The sequence below is a fragment of the Notolepis coatsorum genome (genome assembly GCF_963971535.1).
Source record: "Notolepis coatsorum genome assembly, chromosome: 3".
NCBI classification, from domain to species: domain Eukaryota; kingdom Metazoa; phylum Chordata; class Actinopteri; order Aulopiformes; family Paralepididae; genus Notolepis; species Notolepis coatsorum.
Window position 1 is genome coordinate 91,970,095 of NC_140167.1, and position 22,593 is coordinate 91,992,687.

At 44.7% G+C, this 22,593-nt stretch overlaps 1 protein-coding gene across 3 annotated transcripts in view; it reads right to left on the reverse strand.

Moving 5' to 3' along the window:
• LOC311224639 (von Willebrand factor A domain-containing protein 5A-like) overlaps positions 1–22,593 on the reverse strand; it is a 147,376-nt gene that overhangs the window by 80,479 nt on the left and 44,304 nt on the right. For all 3 annotated transcript variants that reach the window (XM_084309708.1, XM_084309707.1, XM_084309706.1), the window contains exon 9: positions 11,313–11,457. In XM_084309708.1, the coding sequence (XP_084165834.1) occupies positions 11,313–11,457 (145 nt within the window). The remainder of the gene's footprint in view (positions 1–11,312; positions 11,458–22,593) is intronic.

Genomic DNA, 22,593 nt, shown 5'->3' on the forward strand with positions numbered 1-22,593 from the left:
ACAAGAGGATTATGGCAGGGACTGAAGACAATAACTGACTATAAAGTCAGCGCCCCCTCAATGGGGAGCGACGCCGCCTCCCTTGCGGACAAGCTCAACATCTTCTACGCTCGGTTTGGTGCAGACAGTGGCGCTGCCGGCTCTCCGGCTAGTGACGTCACTGGCGCGCCGGCTGTTGTGGAGGGGGGGGGGGCAACCGCGGGAGGGCGGGGACGCTCTCTCGTTGTCAGAACACAGTGTGAGAAGAGCATTTATGCAGGTGAACACCAGGAAGGCTGCTGGCCCAGATGGCATAACAGGACGCATACTCAAGTCCTGTGCCAACCAGCTGGCCCCAGTGTTCACCGCCATATTTAATCAATCCCTGGCGGAGTCAGTGGTCCCTGCCTGCTTCAAGATGTCTACCATCATCCCTGTACCGAAGAAACCCTCCCCAACATGTCCAAATGACTACAGACCGGTGGCACTCACCTCTGTGGTCATGAAATGTTTCGAGAGGCTGGTCAAGGACCACATTTGTGCCTCCCTCCCCAGTGATATGGACCCTATGCAATTTGCATACAGGACAAACAGGACATTTGCTCCCAGGTACTGCACAGCACCCTCTCGCACCTTGACCGTCAGAAGGGGGGCTATGTGAGACTGTTGTTCATTGACTACAGCTCAGCGTTCAACACCATAGTCCCCACCAGACTGGTGGACAAGCTGATCGAGCTAGGTCTGAGCTCCGCCCTGAGCGCCTGGGTACTGGACTTTCTGAGCGAAAGATCCCAGGCAGTCAGGGTGGGGGGTCAGACCTCCAACACCATCACCCTGAGCATCGGGTCCCCCCAGTGCTGTGTTCTGAGCCCCCTGCTGTACTCACTCTACACACACGACTGTGTGGCCAAGTTCAGCTCCAACTCCATAGTGAAGTTCGCAGATGACACGGTGGTGGTGGGGCTGATCTCGGACAACGACGAGAAGGCCTACCGGGAGGAGGTTGAGGTACTGGAACGCTGGTGCCAGGACAACAGCCTGCTCCTGAACATTGGTAAAACCAAGGAGCTGATCGTGGATTATAGGAGAGGACAGCAGGAGACGCACACACCACTGATGATTAACGGGGCTACCGTGGACAGGGTGAGCAGCTTTAAGTACCTGGGGGTCCACATCTCAGAGGACCTGACATGGTCAACACACATAGACACAGTAGTAAAGAAGGCGAAACAGCGCCTCTACCACCTGAGACAGTTAAGGAAGTTCAGAGTATCGGGAAAGATACTCCAGTCCTTCTACTCAGGAGCTGTAGAGAGCATCCTGACCGGAAACATCACTGCCTGGTATGGAAACAGCACGGCACAGGACAAGAAGGCCCTACAGAGAGTGGTGCGCTCAGCCGAGCGTACCACGGGTATTGCACTACCCCCCCTGCAGGTTCTATACAACAAGAGGTGCAAATCCAGAGCCTGCAGGATAATGAAAGACCCTCACCACCCCAATAACAGCCTGTTTCAGCTGCTGAGGTCAGGCAGACGCCTGCGAACCCCAGCTACTAGGACAGAGCGGCTTAGGCTCAGCTTCTTCCCCCAGGCCATCAGAGCCATGAACAATGAACATTGAGTGCTCAGAACATTGAACTGTCCACACACAAGCACACATGAACACACACACAACACGCACACTGTGCACGCTCACACACGAGCAGCCACTTAACACTTTAACATGAGCGGGCACACACTCATGTCGCACACACGCACACTTATGGCCAAAGGAAAGGACACTTTAAATTAGAATAACAGGAACAGTGTATTGCACTACCAAAGCTAACTAGCATGTCCCATATGCTCTGTAAATAACTATGTACAGATACCGAGATGTCACTCCATGTTACCTGTTACCTGTTACTGCACAATGTTGTTTTCTTCTTTTGATTCTATTATATGTACCACTGTATTGCACATCGTTGCGGGCAAGACCACCCGCATTTCATTGTATACCTGTATGCCGTGACAATTAAAACTCTTGACTTGACTTGACTTGACTAATCCTCACGAGGTTGAATCCCAAACGATAGTGGAAATCAACGATGCTCTTCTCCGGGTACCACGTTCCAAATCAATATAATCCAACCAGGAATGGTTCTGCAATCGCCGACGCCGATTCTCCTGTGTACATATCCAACGGTTCTCCGCCTAGGACTCCTCGGGTGTGGGCGACGTATTTAGGCCACACAGCCTGGTTAAGTGCACTAGCTAAAGACACGACGAACCGCTGGGTAATGCTACACACGAAAGAACTGTGGCCGCACGATACACAATAAATGATCGACTATTTACTTCACATTAGATTAAGTCGAACTCAACGTTACTTCACTAAACTCTGACACTTCTACCATTCTATTCGCACGCGGTTCTCAATGCTCTGTTAGACGCAAGGTTGCTCACTTCACTGCACGTTGACTCGTGGTGAAGGTGGGTAAGGTACTGAACGTAACTGAATTGAACTAAGCGACTAAGCACAGTGTGCGCACCTTGCGCTGTATTTATACTTAAGTGAATATCTAGTCCCAACCTCAGTCCTTGTCTCGTATTACTACGCTGACTCCGGGCATGTTCCGACATGCCTGCAGTTGTCTTTGAACTTGCCGTTGGGGGCTTGCGCGCTGGCGCCTGGGGGCGCTGTCCAATAGGAGAGCGAATATTACTCTGGTCTGAACGCAGGTAAAGGGATATTCCGTGTATATATATAAATAATATACAAAGTATATCAAACAATAAAGGGATATTCTCAGTTTAATCTGGCCCTTCACAACACTCCTTATTTCCTTGAATTGAATGAATTCTTGTCATGGCTTGCTGGCTGGCTGGGTTAGTTGGCTAGCTGCTTTAGTAAAATCCTCAACTCCAAATAGTCTACTTTTGTGGGCACAGACAGAAATATGACAGACCATGAAAGACATAAAACTGAATGTTGGCCTTTTTTCCTTTTCTTTTTTTAACCTTTTTGTCATCTGAACATATATCAAAGGGAGACAATATTACGCCAGGCTTGGAGATCATTCTTCTGAGAAACATGACACCTACTTCGGAGTTCCACAGGGGAGCTGCCTTGGTCCATTATTATTCTCACTATACATGCTGCCACTCGGAGACATCATTAGAAAGCACAATGTATGTTTCCATAGTTACACAGATGACACACAATTGTACATCTCCGCTGAACCAAATGATCACACAGCTATAAACTCCATTTCCGCCTGTCTCTTAGCAATAAACAAATGGATGACGAACAACTTCCTAAAATTAACTGAGGGCAAAACTGAAATCCTACTAGTCGGTCCTATAACAAAAAGAGAAATGTTACAGAGCAATATGGGGCAACTTACTCCTTGGATCAAACCCGAAGTTACAAGTCTTGGTGTTATAATAGACTCACACAACAAGGTAACAAAAACATCATTTTCCACCTTAGAAACATAGCTAAGGTACGGCCGTTTATAAATCAAAAAGATGCTGAAAAACTGATCCATGCCTTTATCTCAAGCCGACTTGACTACTGTAATGCACTCCTCACTGGCCTCCCAAAAAAAAACACAGAACAACTCCAACTAATTCAAAACTCAGCAGCTAGGCTACTAACTAGAACCAAGAGTAGACCCCACATCAGTCCTGTATTAGCTAACCTACACTGGCTTCCGGTAACATTTAGAATTGATTTCAAGGTCCTCCTCCTTATATACAAAGCACTAAATGGAACAGGACCAAGCTACATTGCAAATTATCTAGTCAACTATGTGCCTCCTAGAACATTGCGATCATCTACTACTGGTCTATTGAAGGTTCCAAGCCACAGTCTAAGGAAAATCGGGGATGCAGCCTTTGCAAACTATGCACCAAAGTTATGGAACACACTACCTATGGACATTAGGGAAGCTATATCTCTTAATATTTTCAAAAATAAGCTAAAAACATACCTCTTCACCATAGCCTTCTAATACACTCTGCTGTACTGTAGCACTATTTTACTCTGTCCATTCTATTGCATAATTTTACTATTTATTCTATTCTACTATTCTATTATTGCACTGTATTATTTTACTCTGTCTATTGCTTTTTATTACAGGTTCAAAACTGTCGGGTATTGAACTGTGTGTGTATCGAGCAGAAGAGACTGTCATGAGCAGGAGACTACTGTCTGATACGTCTTGCCTTAAAATGTGCATTTGTGGTGTCAGGCAACAGGAGACTGTCATGAGCAGGGGAGACTGTCAGCTTTAATACTGTCTGATATGGCTTGCCTTAAAATGTGCATTGTGGTGTCAGGCAGAAGAGAAGATGTTTTGAACTATGGATACCGAACAAAGGTTTGGGATGGCTTTGAACTGTTGAAACAGTCATTCAGAACAGTTTTACCATTGTATGACTTTGAACTGTTGAACAGTAATCCAGAACAATTTTATTGCACTGTAAAATATATATATTTTTTAATCTATTCTATTCTACAATTTTATTGCACTGCACTATTTTACTCTGTCTATTTTATCTTGCTCCTTTTATTATTGTCTATTTAAAACTGAATCAAACCATAAACTAGGTGGCCTGTTGGGATGTGAAAAACTGTGATTTTATATGTCTGCACTTTATGTGCTCATTTTATGCCTGTCTTTTTTCTGTTGTGAAGCACTTTGAGCTGCAGTTTCTGTATGAAAGGTGCTATACAAATAAAGTTTATTATTATTATTATTATCCAGTGTTTCCCCTATATGCATTCAGCAGTGGCGCTGCGCCGCTGCTGAATTAGGACCGCCGCTGCTATGAACTAGACTATTAAAACAAATGTATTTAAAAAAAATTAAAACAAAATTATCATTTCATTTGGGCTGTGGGGGGGGGGGGGGGTGCTTAATGTAAAAGCCTGACCTGAGGAAAAGGCTGCAGGGAGAAAGCACTGCAGTCTAGTCGATTTTGTGTTTTGAGCACAAAGTTCATCATAGATCTAGCCTCTTTATTTTGCTCTCAAAGTGCACCAGATTGATGCATTTAACTTTAAAATGTAAAAAAAAAAAAAAAAAAGGCACAGCACCGCTGCTGAATTTTTTTTCAGGGGAAACACGGTCATCTGTGACTACAATGCTTTCCACATGGAAAGGAATATAACTCAAATGTGGCCCGCCATGTCATTTTATGTGGCCCGCGAGAGCTTAACCTCTTAACTTGCACAGACCCGGCCCCGGGACGTTTTAAGGACGATTTGCCCAACGGCGCCCCACTTTGTCGACCTCTAGCGGCTTGGGGTTGGGTGTGCATATTTTAATACAATATATATATTTAATTAAAGCCATATTTGTTGCCTGCTGATGGCCGTTTCAGGCGACAAAATCCACTCAGCGGTTATCGAGTTACATGCCGATATGTGAGGCGTGTGTGCCAAAGTCTTTAGACGACTTTTTATTTTTTCGAATACCACTCCCGACTCCCGAGGCTTTACCTCCGTCAATCATTTGGTGATCTCGAAAATGATTGGATAGGGTTGTAACTAGGGATGCTCGATATTGGCTTTTTTACCAATACCGATATACCGATATTGTCCAACTCTTAATTTCCGATACCGATATCAACCGATACCGATATATGCAGGGTTTCCCCCCCCCCAAAAAACTGAATAATATCAGGTACCGTACTTTTCACACTATAAGCCGCACCTGAATATAAGCCGCAGCAGCTAAATTGAATGATGTGTACATATATAAGCCGCACTGGACTATAAGCCGCAGGTGTTTTAATGTTTAATTACCATAATGTAAGGGTTCGTGCACAGAGGGGATTGTCGGGAAAGAGATGGCTGTTGAGGAAGCTCCCATTTATTAACATTTTTGTTTAAACAGTAACGGTAGCTAGGTACTAACGATAGCTACTTAGCCAACACTAGGTAGCTACTAACGTTAGCTCACGGAACGATAGCTACTTAGCCAACACTAGGTAGCTACTAACGTTAGCTACTAACGTTAGCTCGTCCTTGGAACGATAAGCCAACACTAGGTAGCTACTAACGTTAGCTCACGGAACGATAGAGCCAACACTAGGTAGCTACTAACGTTAGCTCACGGAACGATAGAGCCAACACTAGGTAGCTACTAACGTTAGCTCACGGAACGATAGAGCCAACACTAGGTAGCTACTAACGTTAGCTCACGGAACGATAGAGCCAACACTAGGTAGCTACTAACGTTAGCTCACGGAACGATAGAGCCAACACTAGGTAGCTACTAACGTTAGCTCACGGAACGATAGAGCCAACACTAGGTAGCTACTAACGTTAGCTCACGGAACGATAGAGCCAACACTAGGTAGCTACTAACGTTAGCTCACGGAACGATAGAGCCAACACTAGGTAGCTACTAATGTTAGCTCACGGAACGATAGAGCCAACACTAGGTAGCTACTAACGTTAGCTCACGGAACGATAGAGCCAACACTAGGTAGCTACTAACATTAGCTCACGGAACGATAGAGCCAACACTAGGTAGCTACTAACGTTAGCTCACGAAACGATAGAGCCAACACTAGGTAGCTACTAACGTTAGCTCACGGAACGATAGCTACTTAGCCAACACTAGCCAACTACTGCGAAATCGAATGCCAAACTGATGATATCAGACGTTGATATCAGGAGCTATCAGCAGCTAGCCAGCTAGATAACATTAGACAATGCCTCATGTATTAAACTAAAGTGAATAGTCGACTGGGTCATTTTGTTTAATGCTTCAGTTATGTTGAAAGAGGAGCTGCTCATGCACTCGACTGTGAGGGGGAGGAGGAGGGCTCGACTGTGAGGGGGAGGAGGAGGGGCAAAGCGTGCACTGCTGCAGCAGATTTACGAGTCTGATCTGACGGTCACAGAGCTGAGGGAGCGAGCCCAGTTAGCTGTAAAAATCCATAGATTAGCCGCACCGTTATATAAGCCGCAGGGTCGAGAAATGGGGGGAAAAGCCGCGGCTTATAGTCAGAAAAGTACGGTAATTAACATTACATATATCTTGTCATGGAATTAACACAACATTATGCATACTTTTGACAATAAATCAAATCAGAATTAGTTCTTACTTGCTTGCCTGGGTAAATAAAGGTGAACTAAATGTAAAAAATAAAAAAAATAAAAATTTAAACAGATACGATAATTTCCAATATCACATTTGAATGCCAATATCGGCTGATAATATCGGTAGGCCGATAATATCGGACATCCCTAGTTGTAACCAATGAGTGTGGCTTTCCAATGCTACCCCACATGGGGATGAGCGAATCAGGGATCTAGGTGAAAAGTCACGAGCGAAAACAGGATGTAAAAAATGTGCCGAATGCATTGAGTCTATGAGAAAATGGAAACCTGCAGACCTTTTTTTTCTCACATTTTACCAAAATCGCTCTATATCGCAAATTTCTGAACAGATTTTTATAAAATTTGGACATGTACTACACAAGACTTCAGGCTATGGATCCAGGGTGTTTTTTCATACTTTTGGATATTGCAACTACTACAGAAAAACGTGAGAAGTGAAGCGTTTGTCTGTGGACTCAGGGAACACGCTACAAGCGGCACTCGATTGCACAGACTGGCGTGTTCTGTGAAAACAGATCATATAAATGATTACCGGTACACTGAAACAGCGCTGGACTTTGTTGGTAGAAGAAACAATCCCCTCCACCACAATTAGTTTTCACAAAACCAAAAGCATTGGGTAGACAAATCCGTCCGTGAGGCTCAGAATGTGCACACCTCAGCCTATAACGCCGGGCTCGTGACAGTCAACATGGATGAGCACAAGGCGGCAAGCTACATCGTAAGGAGGACAGTAATAGAGGCAAAAAGGCGATACAGGGATAAGGTGTAACTTCAGTTTGAACAGGCTGATTCCAGAGGTATGTGGCAGGGCCTCAGAACGATGACAGATTACAAAGGCACTGAATAATGCGGAATAATGATATCTCCCTGGCAAACAAACTCAATACCTTCTATGCACGGTTTGAGGCTGTAAATAACAACAGCCTACAGGCCACTGCAATGGAGAGTAGAGCCACTGTCGATGGAGACTCAGTGTTCAGGATAACAGAACATGCAGTGAGGAGGACCTTTAAGAAAGTGAATACCAGGAAGGCAGCAGGACTGGACGGTATCCCTGGTCGCGTCCTAAAAGTCTGTGCCGACCAACTGGCCCCAGCATTCACTGACATATTCAACCTGTCCTTAGAACAGTCTGTCATCCCCACCCGTCTGAAGAAGTCCACCATTATCCCTGTACCCAAAAAAATCCAAGCCGCTTGACTCAACGACTATCGCCCTGGCCTGTAGCTCGCACCTCCATAGCCATAAAGTTCCTGTTCGTACATCTGTTCCTCCCTGTTTGCATATCGCCCCAACAGGTCCACGGAGGACGCCATAGCCCATGTGCTGCACACAGCAGCATCACACCTGGACAAGAGGCAGGGGAACTTATGTGAGAATGCTATTTATTGACTACAGCTCAGCATTCAATACCATAGTCCGCCCCAAGCTCGTAGTCAAGCTCAGAGACCTGGGCTTGAACTACGACATCTGCCAGTGGGTCTTGGACTTCCTGACAGGAAGACCCCAGGTGGTGAGAGCAGGCAACTGCACCTCCTCATCCATCACTCTCAACACAGGTGCCCCCCAGGGCTGTGTTCTGAGCCCCCTCCTCTACTCGCTATACACACATGACTGTGTGGCACAGCGGAACAGCAACACAATTATCAAGTTTGCTGACGACACAGTTGTGGTGGGCCTGATCTCTGCAAACGACGAGAGGGCCTACCTGGGAGAGGTAGAGAACCTGCCGCTGTGGTGCCGGGAGAACAGCCTCTCCCTGAACGTCAGCAAAACTAAAGAGGGACTACAGCCCCCTCAGCATCGACGGGGCACCGGTCGAGAGAGTGAACAGTTTTAAGTACCTCGGAGTCCACATATCCGAGGACTTGACATGGACCACACACATTGACAGTGTAGTGAAAAAGGCACTGCAGCGCCTCTACTTCCTTAGGCGCCTAAGGAAGTTCAAAGTGAGTCAGAAGATCCTTAAGAACTTCTACTCATGCACAATAGAGATCATCCTGACTGGTAACATCACCTCCTGGTTTGGGAATAGCACCGCACATGACCGCAGCAGACTACAGAGAGTGGCCCGTTCAGCCGAACGCACAATTGGAGGTGGGCTTCCCACTCCAAAGACTCTAGTCACCCAAACAACTGCCTCTTTGAACTGCTGCGGTCAGGCAAGCGCTACCGGAGTCTCATGGCCAGTACAGAGAGACTCAGAAGGAGCTTCTATCCCCAGGCCATCAGGATGCTCAATGACTCCATTTAACAACCCATCATCTACACTCATTGCACACACATCCACACGCACACACTCACTTTTAAACAAACACTCACCTTAACACTCACTTTAGACACTTTAACACTACATTATATGTATCTATTATTAAAGAGATTTGCACTACATTCATACCTCATTTGCGCCTTACCTCAAAGTTTTGTATCTCATGCATTGTACCTCACCTTTTACTCATTTTACTCACTGTACTTAGACTGTACTTTATATTGTATATGTATATTGTATATTCCTCTTTACTTACATTTTTACTTACTTTTTTTTACTGTATGACGCACACTCAGGGGCTCATACAGAACCAAGCATTTCATCGTAAAGTATGTGTATTTTATTGTGATAATTAATAAACAAACTTGAAACTTGAACTTGAATAAACTTGAAACATGCCAGATTTAGCCTCCAAGAAAAACAACAAATTGTCCAAGAATTAAAAGGCAGACTGAAATCGCAGCAGAGTACATTATGTTCACAGGAGCTACAGCCAGAAACCATGCAGCAGTGAAAGCTTTATTGTGGCTGAAGAAATATTGTCTGAACTGTCAGATGCAAACTGGCTGTGTGACTTTGCTATGTTGTGTGACATAGCAAAGTTTGTGGGGCATCACTCTGGAATGGTCTGGATGCGAGTATAAAATTAAGCAAAAATATCAATACATTTAAAGGTAGCTATAAACAAGCACTTATGGACACATATAAAAGAGGAGCTTGAGCAGTAATGTGACTGCCTATTATTATTTCTCATTTGGATATATAAAACTGTACTTTTATTTTATTTTTTATTATTTGTTATATTATTTTTATTTTTATTAAATTATAATGTCAAACATTGTAAGGAAGGGGCAGGGCTTGATAAGTTGTTTTAATTCCCCCTGTTCCTTCTCAAACACTTATTGTATGGAAATAGTCTTTGACTATTTACCTTTTTGTTTTTTTAAACTTGTTTTATGTTTCTATGTTCGAGACAAATAAAAATCAAATCAAATCACATAACCGAGCATCTCGCCCAATTGAATCAGAAGCTGCAGGGACGCAAAAAAGCCCCACCCAGCAACAGCTTCTTCCCCACTGCCATACGGACACTGAACTCCCTGTAGCAACCCCCCTACCTCTGCTGTTATGGACATAAACTGTGATATTGTGGTATTTGTAATTATGTATCTATGTATTTAACTGGATGTAGTATGTATGTATTGTAAGTGATGTTATATTTCCCCAAAGGGATTAATAAAGGAGCACTTGACACAACATAAAAAAATAATGTGGGAGGACCAAACGTCAGACCCACCACCAGCCTTTTTTTTTAGCTGTACAGTGTGTGTGTGTGTGTGTACCTCGTTTATGTGAAAAATCTGGACAATTTCAACACTCACATTCATGAAATCAGGACACGCTACCAAATGAGGACATTTTTGACATCCTGATTGAGTTTGATGAGCTATTGTAGTGTGATCGTTATTGACCTATTTTATGCCTATTCTTGTGTCTGCATGTTTACGTTGCACTACTTTTATTGTCTTTTATACCTATTCTTATGTCTGCAATTTATGCATTGTTTTTTATTCTGTCAACTATATGCTGATTTTATGCCTATGTTTATTGTATACTAATTGATGTGGGGCACTCTGGACTGCGATCCATGTATGAAAAGAGTTATTCATATTTATTATTATTATATTGTAAAAATATTTATGCATTGAAAAGTCTAAGTCTTGACGACATTGAAAATGAGGGTGACCTCAATTGTCTTTGAGAATAAATAAAGGTTTGATTGAATTGAATGAATTGAATGAATTAGGGTTATGTTTATTAGGGTTAGTTACAGAATGCACGTCTATGTAATGATCTCATATTTCACTTAAACAAATGTGTGTGTGTGTGTGTGTGTGTGTGTGTGTGTGTGTGTGTGTGTGTGTGTGTGTATTACTTGTCTGGGCTGGCTGGGGATGCAGGGCTGGCTGTAGATATGTTTGAGGGGTTGAAGGATCTCTGTTCCTCCCATATCAGCTTGCATCTTTTCCACCTCCTTCAGAGCCTTTTCCATGGTCTCCTGGCTGTACTCCACACTCTTCCTGTAAATAGGACGAGACATTTGTCACAAGACATTTTTGTTTTGGTCTGACATGTGGGTTGGAGTTCAGTAACTCAAATCAAATTTATTTGTAAAGCCCGACAACACACGTTTTGATTGATTGATTGAAAATGTTATTAACAGATTGCAGAATGGGTACAGTACAGCTCAATACACACAATTGTTAAGGGGATGCAGACCAGAGAAAGACTTTCGTCTTGTTTACATCAGGGTCCCCCATTTTCAATTAATCATAACATATGATAACATACGGGGACTGAGGACAATAATTGACTACAAAGTCAGCGCCCCCTCAATGGGGAGCGACGACGCCTGTCTCGCAGACAAACTCAACTCTTTCTACGCTCGGTTTGGTGCAGACAGTGGCGCCGCTAGCTCAACGGCTAGTGACGTCACTGGTGCGTCGGCTGTTGTGGAGGGGGGGGGGGGCATCCGCGGGGGGGCGGGGACGCTCTCTCATTGTCGGTATACAGTGTGAGAAGAGCATTTATGCAGGTGAACACCAGAAAAGCTGCTGGCCCAGACAGAATAACAGGATGCATACTTAAGTCCTGTGCTAACCAGCTAGCACCTGTGTTCACCGCCATATTTAATCGATCCCTGGCGGAGTCAGTGGTCCCCGCCTGCTTCAAGATGTCTACCATCATCCCTGTACCAAAGAAAACCTCCCCAACATGTCTCAATGACTACAGACCGGTGGCACTCACCTCTGTGGCCATGAAATGTTTCGAGAGGCTGGTCAAGGATCACATTTGTGCCTCCCTCCCCAGTGATATGGACCCTATGCAATTTGCATACAGGCCAAACAGGTCCACTGTTTCAAGTTCAAGTTTCTTTAATAGTTGTCATACAGAAGTACAGAATACTTTCATACAAAATGCTTCTTACTGTTACGCTCCAGAGACTGTGCTAGACAAGATAGTATCAAATAACATAGTATAGCATGTAAATTAGAAGTAGAAAATGAGGTCCCAGTGTTCAGTATAGACATATGTACAATGTTCGATGCAGAATAGACGTAACTGAGTTACCATATAATATACAATACTATGCAGTGTACTAATGTACAATACTATATAGTGCAAAGCAGAAATGGGATGAGGTACAATTTAGGTACAATTTACAGTAAGGTGTACGAGTTGTAGTGCAATCCTTCATCAATAAATATAAAGTGTGGGGAGTGGGTGCTACAGTGTGTTTGTTTAAAGTGAGTGTGTGCTATAAAGTGTGGGGAGTGGGTGCTACAGTGTGTCTGATGATGCGGTCTCCCAAGTACTGCACACAGGGCCGCCTCAGGGGGTGTGCGAGCAGTGCGGTCGCACAGGGCCTCGCGGGAAGGGGGGCCTCGAGAGAAAAAAAAAATATATATATACTTTTTTTTTATTTATTTTTTGCGAGGCCCCCCTTCCCGCGAGGCCCTTTTTCATCACAGACCTAAAATCTAGTTTTGCTTATATGCTTATATATTTCACATTAGACACGTTTGTAGAATGTGTCTGACTTGTTTCCGGGCTCTGCAGATATACTATTGGAGCTCTGTGGCTCTGCAGATACACTATTGGAGCTCTGCGGCTCTGCAGCAGATATACTATTGGTTTCAACAAGGGGAGGGGTTACAGGTAAGGTACAGTCGGCCGGCGTGCGTCTGACTATATGCCAGCCAAGACGAAGAGGACGGTCGTTCGGCAGATGGACTGAAGATGAAAGTTGTTGCATGTTAGAAAGTTCAGTCAGGCTAGCCATGTCGGCTTAGCTAAAGGCAGGGACAGCTAGTTAGCTTTAGCTACGTTATCGAGTGCTAACGTGTGGTTCAGTCGGGCTAGCCATGTCGGCTAGTAGCTTCGCTAAAGGCTAACTAGCGTTAGCTAACTAGCGTCAGCTACGTTAGCGAGTGCTAACGTGTGGTTCAGTCAGGCTAGCCATGTCGGCTAGTAGCTTAGCTAAAGGCTAACTAGCGTTAGCTAACGCTAGCTAACTAGCGTTAGCTACGTTATAGAGTGCTAACGTGTGGTTCAGTCGGGCTAGCCATGTCGGCTAGTAGCTTAGCTAAAGGCTAACTAGACTCCCAAGTTCATCCCAACGGGGGGACAATATCATGGATGCTGGTGAACTTTTTCATCTCCACGGTAGGAAAATGCGTCGACGTCGTCTCCTTCCAACTTTGCCATTGATTCTGCGTTAGGGTTCTCTCTCTCTCTCTCTCTGCTAGGCTAATAGGCTACTGGCTACTAGACTACTAGGCTGCTCGTGCTTACGTAACACCCTCTGTCCTAACGTTGAACTCAATAGTATGGATGACAGTCAAAGACACTACATACTCTGACGGGTCAAAGGTCAGTACAGTACCGTCTATCCCTTTACGGTGTGTGTGTGTGTGTGTGTCTGTGCGTCCGTGTGTGTTTGTGTCGGGATGTCATAAACCCGGCCTCTGGCCCAGGCCCTGCCCCCCCATCAATCTATGGCCGGCCGGCCCCGCCTCTCACTCTCTCTCTCTCGCGTGCACAGGGAGGGGGAGGGGGAGGCGGAAGGAGGGGGGAAGGACACGTGGCACAGCAGGAGAGAGGACATTGGACGAGAAGCCAGGGGGAGGGATTTGCAAGGGTGAGGGACAGGATCTCTGCATGAGGCTAGTTAAGGCTTCATTACTGGGATAAAATTGTGAAGTTGATTTATGTGTGTACGCCCTCTGACGTAGATCCTCTCTCTCTCTCTCTCTCTCTCTCCCCGTCTCTGTCTCTGCTAGGCTAATAGGATACTGGCTACTAGGCTAATAGGATAATAGGCTATCAACATTAAGCTAGCGGTAGCTTCAACATTAAGCTAGCGGTAGCTTCAACATTAAGCTAGCGGCAGCTTCAACATTAAGCTAGCGGCAGCTTCAACATTAAGATAGCGGCAGCTTCAACGTTAAGCTAACATAGGCTCCAACATTAAGCTAGCAGTAGCTTCAACATTAAGATAGCAGTAGCTTCAACATTAAGTCAGCAGCAGCTTCAACATTAAGCTAGCAGTAGATCTAACATTAAGCTAGCGGCAGCTTCAACATTAAGCTAGCAGTAGCTTCAACATTAAGCTAGCAGTAGCTTCAACATTAAGCTAGCAGTAGCTCCAACATTAAGCTAGCAGTGGCTTCACCATTAAGCTAGCAGTAGCTTCAACATTAAGCTAGCAGTAGCTTCAACATTAAGCTAGCGGCAGCTTCAACGTTAATCTAACAGAGGCTCCAACATTAAGCTAGCAGTAGCTTCAACATTAAGCTAGCGGTAGCTTCAACATTAAGCTAGCGGCAGCTTCAACATTAAGCTAGCGGTAGCTTCAACATTAAGCTAGCGGTAGCTTCAACATTAAGCTAGCGGCAGCTTCAACATTAAGCTAGCAGTAGCTTCAACATTAAGCTAGCAGTAGCTTCAACATTAAGCTAGCAGTAGCTCCAACATTAAGCTAGCAGTAGCTCCAACATTAAGCTAAAAGTAGTTCCAACATTAAGCTAGCAGTGGCTTCACCATTAAGCTAGCAGTAGCTTCAACATTAAGCTAGCAGTAGCTTCAACATTAAGCTAGCAGTAGCTTCAACATTAAGCTAACCGAGCTTTACTCTCTCTCTCTACTAGGATAATAGGCTACTAGTCTAATAGGATACTAGGCTAATAACATTACAGAACCCCGTCCGAGAACCTCGATGTCTGTGGGATAAGTGTATCAATGACTTTACACAATGATAATGTGTTATCCTACCAAGCAACGCCCCCTGCGGGACATTATAATATGCACGGAGAGAGAGAGAGAGGGAAGATCTACGTCAGAGGGCGTACACACATAAATCAACTTCACAATTGTATCCCAGTAATGAAGCCTTAACTAGCCTCATGCAGAGATCCTGTCCCTCACCTTGCAAATCCCTCCCCTTGGCCTCTCGTCCAATGTCCTCTCTCCTGCTGTGCCACGTGTCCTTCCCCCCTCCTTCCTTCTCCCCCTCCCTGTGCACGCAAGTGAGAGAGAGAGAGCGAGAGAGAGAGAGAGCGAGAGGCGGGGCCGGCCGATAGATTGATGGGGGGGCAGGGCCTGGGCTAGCGGCAGCTTCAACATTAAACTAGCGGCAGCTTCAACATTAAGCTAGCAGCAGCTTCAACATTAAGCTAGCAGATGCTTCAATATTAAGCTAGCAGAGGCTTCAACATTAAGCTAGCAGAGGCTTCAACATTAAGCTAACAGAGCTTTACTCTCTCTCTCTACTAGGATAATAGGCTACTAGTCTAATAGGATACTAGGCTAATAACATTACAGAACCCTGTCAGAGAACCTCGATGTCTGTGGGATAAGTGTATCATATTTATGGGTGTACGCCCTCTGACGTAGATCCTCTCTCTCTCTCTCTCTCATTCAAATGGGCTTTATTGACATGGGAAACATACGTTTACATTGCCAAAGCCAAACAAAACAAAGCAATCAAACAGATAAAACAAAAGAAATCAGTACATTACAGAAGGAATTCCTTGTACAGTCTTTATGGTGGTTGTATTCCGTTGGATGTCCTTTTCTTGTCACAGCAGCTCACAAATCTGGCTGCTGTGTTTGCACATTCTTGTATTTCTCCCAGTAGGTATGGGAGTTTTGAGTTATTGTCAATGTTTTCAAAGTCTCTTTGGGTGTTTGCAATTTGTGGGAAGTATATGTCTCTGATGTCTTGGTATAGTGGGCAGGTTGTTAAGAAGTGGAGCTAGGTTTCCACCTCATCTTGTGTGCAGTGGGTGCATAGTCTGTCTTCGCTTGGGAGCCAGGTCTGCCTATGGCGTCCTTTCTCGATGGCTAGGCTGTGCTCGCTGAGTCTGTACCTAGTCAAGGTTCTTCTTAGTATTGGGTCAGTCACAGTGCTCAGGTATTCTGCCACTGTGTACTCTCTGTTTAGGGCCAAATAGCATTTCAATTTGCTCTGGTTTTGGGTTGTTTCTTTCCAATGTGTCTCTCTCTCTCTGGCCTTGCTCTGGTGGAGGGTGTGCCACTGTGTGTGTGCCATCATGTTAACCCTTTCTCTGCCACGCTTATATCCATCCTTTAGCCAGTCTGCCAGCTCTATTTGTCTATGGAGATGTTCACCTACTTTGCAGGGCTATAACTTTTTAAATTGTATTGCTAAATTGACATTACTATGGCCCATTCAACATCAATTAGCTATCGTTCAGGATGTAGGAACGTTTTACTTTTTCATTCACACATTCATACAAAAATACGGTCTAGACTCTAGAGTATAAATATGTTTTTATCGTTTTCTGCAGTATTTCATAGAACGTGAGTTATAGCCATAAATGCTATATTAGATCATCAAATGCAGTTTGATACCAATTGACGCCAGATAAAAAATTTCAACTGTACAAGGTCCCAGACGTTATGACTCATCATGCGTGGTTGACCGGAGGGGGGGGTCGTTTATAAGTCTGTGGCCGACATTAAATCATTCATGTAGTATGGGTGATATATAGATCAGAACAGTTTGTATGGATAATAATAATCAAAAACGCTGAAACTCACCCCAGTCTCCTCTTACCGTTGGGTGATGAGCGTGGAGCAAAAAGATCGCTATTATGGGATGTTGATCTATGCGATCCATTTCCAGGTTGTATAATACTATATATGTCCAAATAATGTTGTTTATTGAGTTATGGCAACGGATCAATTATCCAGTGTGTCAAGATGGAGTCCTGCGAGTGATAGCGAGTGGCCAGAGGGAATAGGGAGACACACCGGCGTCACAATTATCAACATCCGGTTGCAACTCGCCGATCGGCCACCAGGGGGCGGTATTGAAGCGTTGGAGAGTTGAGCGGAGTCCTACAGCACCAGTCAAGGATCCGTGGGTGAAATATGAATACCGTGACAGAAATTTGAAATATTGATCTCAAAGACGCTGCAAAACGTCATTGGCAGATTACGCATGGCGAGGAATGACGTCTTAACACGTCATCGGCGGAGAAAGGGTTAACGTTAGCCTCAGTTAAACATTGCGACGCCTCGTTAGATGAAGCTGTGTTCTGAGGTGTCCTGTGTTCTGAGCTGTGTGCTGAGCTGTGTTCTGTGCTGTGTTCTGCATGTGTTCTGTGTTCTGAGCTGTGTTCTGAGATGTGTTCTGAGCTGTGTTCTGTGTTCTGAGCTGTGTTCTGAGCTGTGTTCTGAGCTGTGTGCTGAGCTGTGTTCTGTGCTGTGTTCTGTGTTCTGAGCTGTGTTCTGAGATGTGTTCTGAGCTGTGTTCTGTGTTCTGAGCTGTGTTCCGAGCTGTGTTCTGTTCTGTGTTCTGAGCTGTGTTCTAAGCTGTGTTGTGTTCTGAGCTGTGTTCTGAGCTTATATAGTGCTTTTACTAACTATATTATATTTCTCTCTCCGCTGGTCAGGGGCATTGCCGGGTCTGTGCAGCGATAACACTGTATATTGACTGTAGAACGGGAGCTCTCTCTCTCTTTCTATATGTTGACTGTATCATGCCCAGTCTCGGGCAGCGCTATTATTTAAGAATATGTTGACTGTATGAAAAAAAATATTATTATTATATTAGCACTTTGGGTGCCGGAAAACGCTTAAACACGTCATTCCCGGCCATGCTCAAGTTGCCGAAGACGCTTTACAGCGTCTTTGATATCAATATTTCAAAAATCTAGGACCGGATTCATATTTCCCCTCCGCTGGCCTGAGATCCACCAGGAGGACCCACTGAGCTCTCCGGCGGTTCAGGAGCGCCATCTGGTGGCCGATCGGCGCAATCGCTTAACAGGAAGTGCCGTAGAGGTTGTGCTGGTCGGCCGTATTACTTCCGGGCACTCGATATAGGTCCCGGGACTCGATCTCGACACACTACATAGCGATCGATTGCCAATAACTCGATAAACAACATGATTTGGACGTATATACCATTATACAAGCTGGAGATGGACCGGGTAAATCGACATCCCATAATGGTAAAATTTCTACTCTACGATGATCGCCCAACGGCGCGCGGAGACTGGGGTGAGTTTTAGCGTGTAAAATTACCGTCTTCGATACTAACTGCTATTATCAACATTTGACCCACATTAGATGATTGGTATAACGCTGCCCACGGAATTATAAACGCCCCCTAGCCCATCCGGTCAACATCAGATGACGTGTAGTAACTTCTAGAAGTACGTCTAGTTGGAATTTTTTATATCGTGCTGATTGCCATAAAACTGTATTGCATCATCAATATAATGTATTTGGGGCTATAGATCACGTTCTGGAGAAAGCTGCAGAAAGAGATGAAAACATACTTATACATTAGACCATACTTTACTATGAATATGTGAATGAAAAAGTTTAACGTTGCTACACAATGAACAATACATATAGGACTTTGAATGGGCCCTAATAATGGCAATGTAGCAATAGAATTTAAAAAGTTATAGCCCTGCAAAGAAGGGGACTTTCTCGATAGACAAATAGAGCCGGCAACCTACGGTTGATAATGAATTTAACCCATGGCAGCCAAAGTGTTAATATAATTTTTTTTAACCTTTAGGGGGGGGGCTCGCGTTTAAATCTCGCACAGGGCCTCGCATTTCTCCCAGGCGGCCCTGACTGCACAGCACCCTCTCTCACCTTGACCGCCAGAAGGGGGGCTATGTGAGACTGTTGTTCATTGACTACAGCTCAGCGTTCAGCACCATAGTCCCCACCAGACTGGTGGACAAGCTCAGGCGGTCAGGGTGGGGGGTCAGACCTCCAACACCATCACCCTGAGCATCGGGTCCCCCCAGGGCTGTGTTCTGAGCTCCCTGCTGTACTCACTATACACACACGACTGTGTGGCCAAGTTCAGCTCCAACTCCATAGTGAAGTTTGCGGACGACACAGTCGTGGTGGGGCTGATCTTGGACAACGACGAGAAGGCCTACCGGGAGGAGGTTGAGGTACTGGAACGCTGGTGCCAGGACAACAGCCTGCTCCTGAACATTGGTAAAACCAAGGAGCTGATCGTGGATAATAGGAGAGGACTGCAGGAGACACACACACCACTGAGGATAAACGGGGCTACCGTGGACAGGGTGAGCAGTAGGGATGCCCCGATCACGTTTTTTGCCACAGATACCGATCACCGATCGTCGTGAGCCATATCGGCCGATACCGATCCGATACCGATCGTTTTTGATTAAAAAAGAAATTAAATTTTTTTTTATATATATATTTTTTTTTTTTATAAAATATATATATTATATAATTAGACTTGTACTTGTATTATCTGCGAGACATCGCCACCACGCAACAAGCTCCACTGTCTGTGTGTACTCTAGTAGCCTCCAGCTACGGCCAGGATTCTCCAGAGCTGCAGCTAGACCCTATACTCGAGTAGCCTGCAGCTACGGCCAGGATTCTCCGGAGGTGCAGCTGGACCCTATTGATCATATTCAACAACATGCCCTCAGCTCGAATACGCATCGAATGAGTGTTATAAAACATTGATATCAGGAGCTATCTGTGGCTACTGCTGGCCGGCTATATAACGTTGATACAGCGCCTCTGTGAACTATTTAGTTCAGTGGGACATTTCGTTTTGAACAGTGAGCTGGCGTCAGCTAACATGAGCTAGCTGAGGTATCATACACGTCTCTACTAGAGTTTGCTGGAGCGTTTGTTGATGTCAGGAGCTATCGGTAGCTGGCCGGCTAGATACCGTTCGGTTAGACAATGCCTCATCATGTATTGGACTGGAAGTGAATGGTTGACTGGGTCATTTTGTAACGGTAGCTAACGTTAGCTAAGGGAGACGCCGTCCTCCCGGCTCCCGTCCCACTAGACTAGACCAGGGGTTCCCAAACTTTTCAGGCCAGGGCCCAGAAAATAAGGCGTCAGAGAGCCGCGGCCCAATGCACATCGTCTGGCTTTTTTTTTTTTTTTTTTTGTCAGGCGACCGATTTTTTAAGCCAAATATCACTTCAATCCTATTAAGTTAGTTCAAGGTAGTTTATTCATTTATATGTGCTATTTATGATGAGAGGGCTAACTTGTTGCAAAATAATAATGATAATAATAATAGCCTCATTAAAATACTATTGTTGCTTCGGTTGTTTTCAGCGTTTTATGTGCATAATCTGTTATTTAGTTTGAAATGTTCGTTGAAATAAGTAGATTTTTCGTTTTTGTTTATTTATTAAGTTAATATAAAACCATATAGTCACATTTTAGAATACAATAGAATAGAATTTTAGAATACAACTAGAAACACTGTCCTGGCCTGCTTCTAAGTTCAGTGGCCTGACAAAAAAAAAAAAAAAATATAATTTTTTTTTTTTTTTTAAATAAATAAAAATAAAATGTTTTTTTGTTTTTTTTTTGTTTTTTTTAAATCATCTCGCGGCCCATCCGTGGCTGCTCGCGGCCCACCTTTGGGTCGCGACCCCGACTTTGGGAACCACTGGACTAGACTACTAGACCCCTATTTACATGCGGACGGGAGGGGCTGGAGGGAGGAGCAGACGCCGCACAGCTCCCGGTGTCTGAGACAGAACTCAGCGAGACGAGCGAGTGAGATCGGTTTTGACGATCGGCGAAAATAAAGCATTATCACAGATCACCGATCGCATATTTATACTGATTATCGGCCGATAACGATCGGTGGCCGATAGATCGGGGCATCCCTAGTGAGCAGCTTTAAGTACCTGGGGGTCCACATCTCAGAGGATCTGACATGGACAACACACATAGACTCAGTCGTAAAAAAGGCGAAGCAGCGCCTCTACCACCTGAGACAGTTAAGGAAGTTCAGAGTATCTGGGAAGATACTTGATTGATTGATTGAAAAGTTTATTAACAGATTGCAGAATGGGTACAGTACAGTACATCTCAATACATACAATTGTTAAGGGGATGCAGACCAGAGAAAGACTTTCGTCTTGTTTCCACCAGGGTCCCCCATTTTCAATTCATCATAACATATATGACATACATGACATACAGATAGACAGTACTGCTACATCTATACATTTATGACATATCAGATTTGCAAATACAGTACTGTTTGTGATACAAAAGTGTCCAGAAAAGGAGTGTATATACATTTGGCGTAGAAACTGTACATTGGAGGAGGTTGGTGGGGTGGGGTTGGGTGGGTTGGGTGAGGGCTGTACATTGGAGGTGGGGGGGGGGGGGGGGGGGGTTGGGTAGGGGACATACACACATTTTACACTGTACATTGGAATGTTGACAAAGCCTTACTTGGTCATTTACTGTACAACTAGGTTAGGACATTTGTAGGGGCCAGTTTCGAATTGCAGTCTCACGTAGGTGTTTTTTGAGAGTGTTTTTGAAGGTGGGTAGTGATTCACATTCCTTTACAGCTTTAGGCAGGGCGTTCCACATTGATGTGGCATAATTGCGAAACGTGTTTAGTCCCTTGTTTGAGCCGAATCTGGGTTTTACATGATTTGTGGAGCTCCCTCTGGTGTTGTGATCGTGGTATTCACTGACCTTTGGGAAGTATTTTGACATGTACATGGGTACCTTGGTCGCGTAGTGTATCTTGTAGACCAGGCCCATTGCAAGTTGCTGTACTCTGTCGTCTACTCTAAGCCATCCTAGGTTGTCAAAGTGGGCAGGGGTGAGGTGGGTTCTAGGAGTCAGGTCAAGTAGTAGTCTGACTAGCTTGTTTTGAGATGTTTGTAATTTGTTTTTTAGTGCCTTTGAGGTGCTTTGGTACCATGAGGTGCAAGCATAGTCGTAGTACCCTTGAATGAGTGCTCCTGCTAGAGTCTTCAGGGTATTCTTGTTTACCAGAGAGGAGATCCGGTACAAGAATCGCGTTCGTTGGTTGACTTTTTTTATTACATTGGATGCCATTTTGTCACAGGAAAGATTAGCCTCTAGGATGGAACCCAGGTAGGTAATTTCATCTTTCCTTGTGATAATATTGTCACCCACTGTAACCGAGAAGCCGTCGGTCTTGCTGAGTTTGTTATTTGAACCAAAGAGAATGGACTCTGTTTTGCCCATGTGTAATGATAGTTTGTTGTCGGCGAGCCATATGCAGATTTTGCCTAGTTCCGAGCTGAGGGCTTTTTCAACCTGTAACTTGTTCTTGTCAGAGACCAGCAGGGCTGAGTCGTCCGCAAACAGGAACA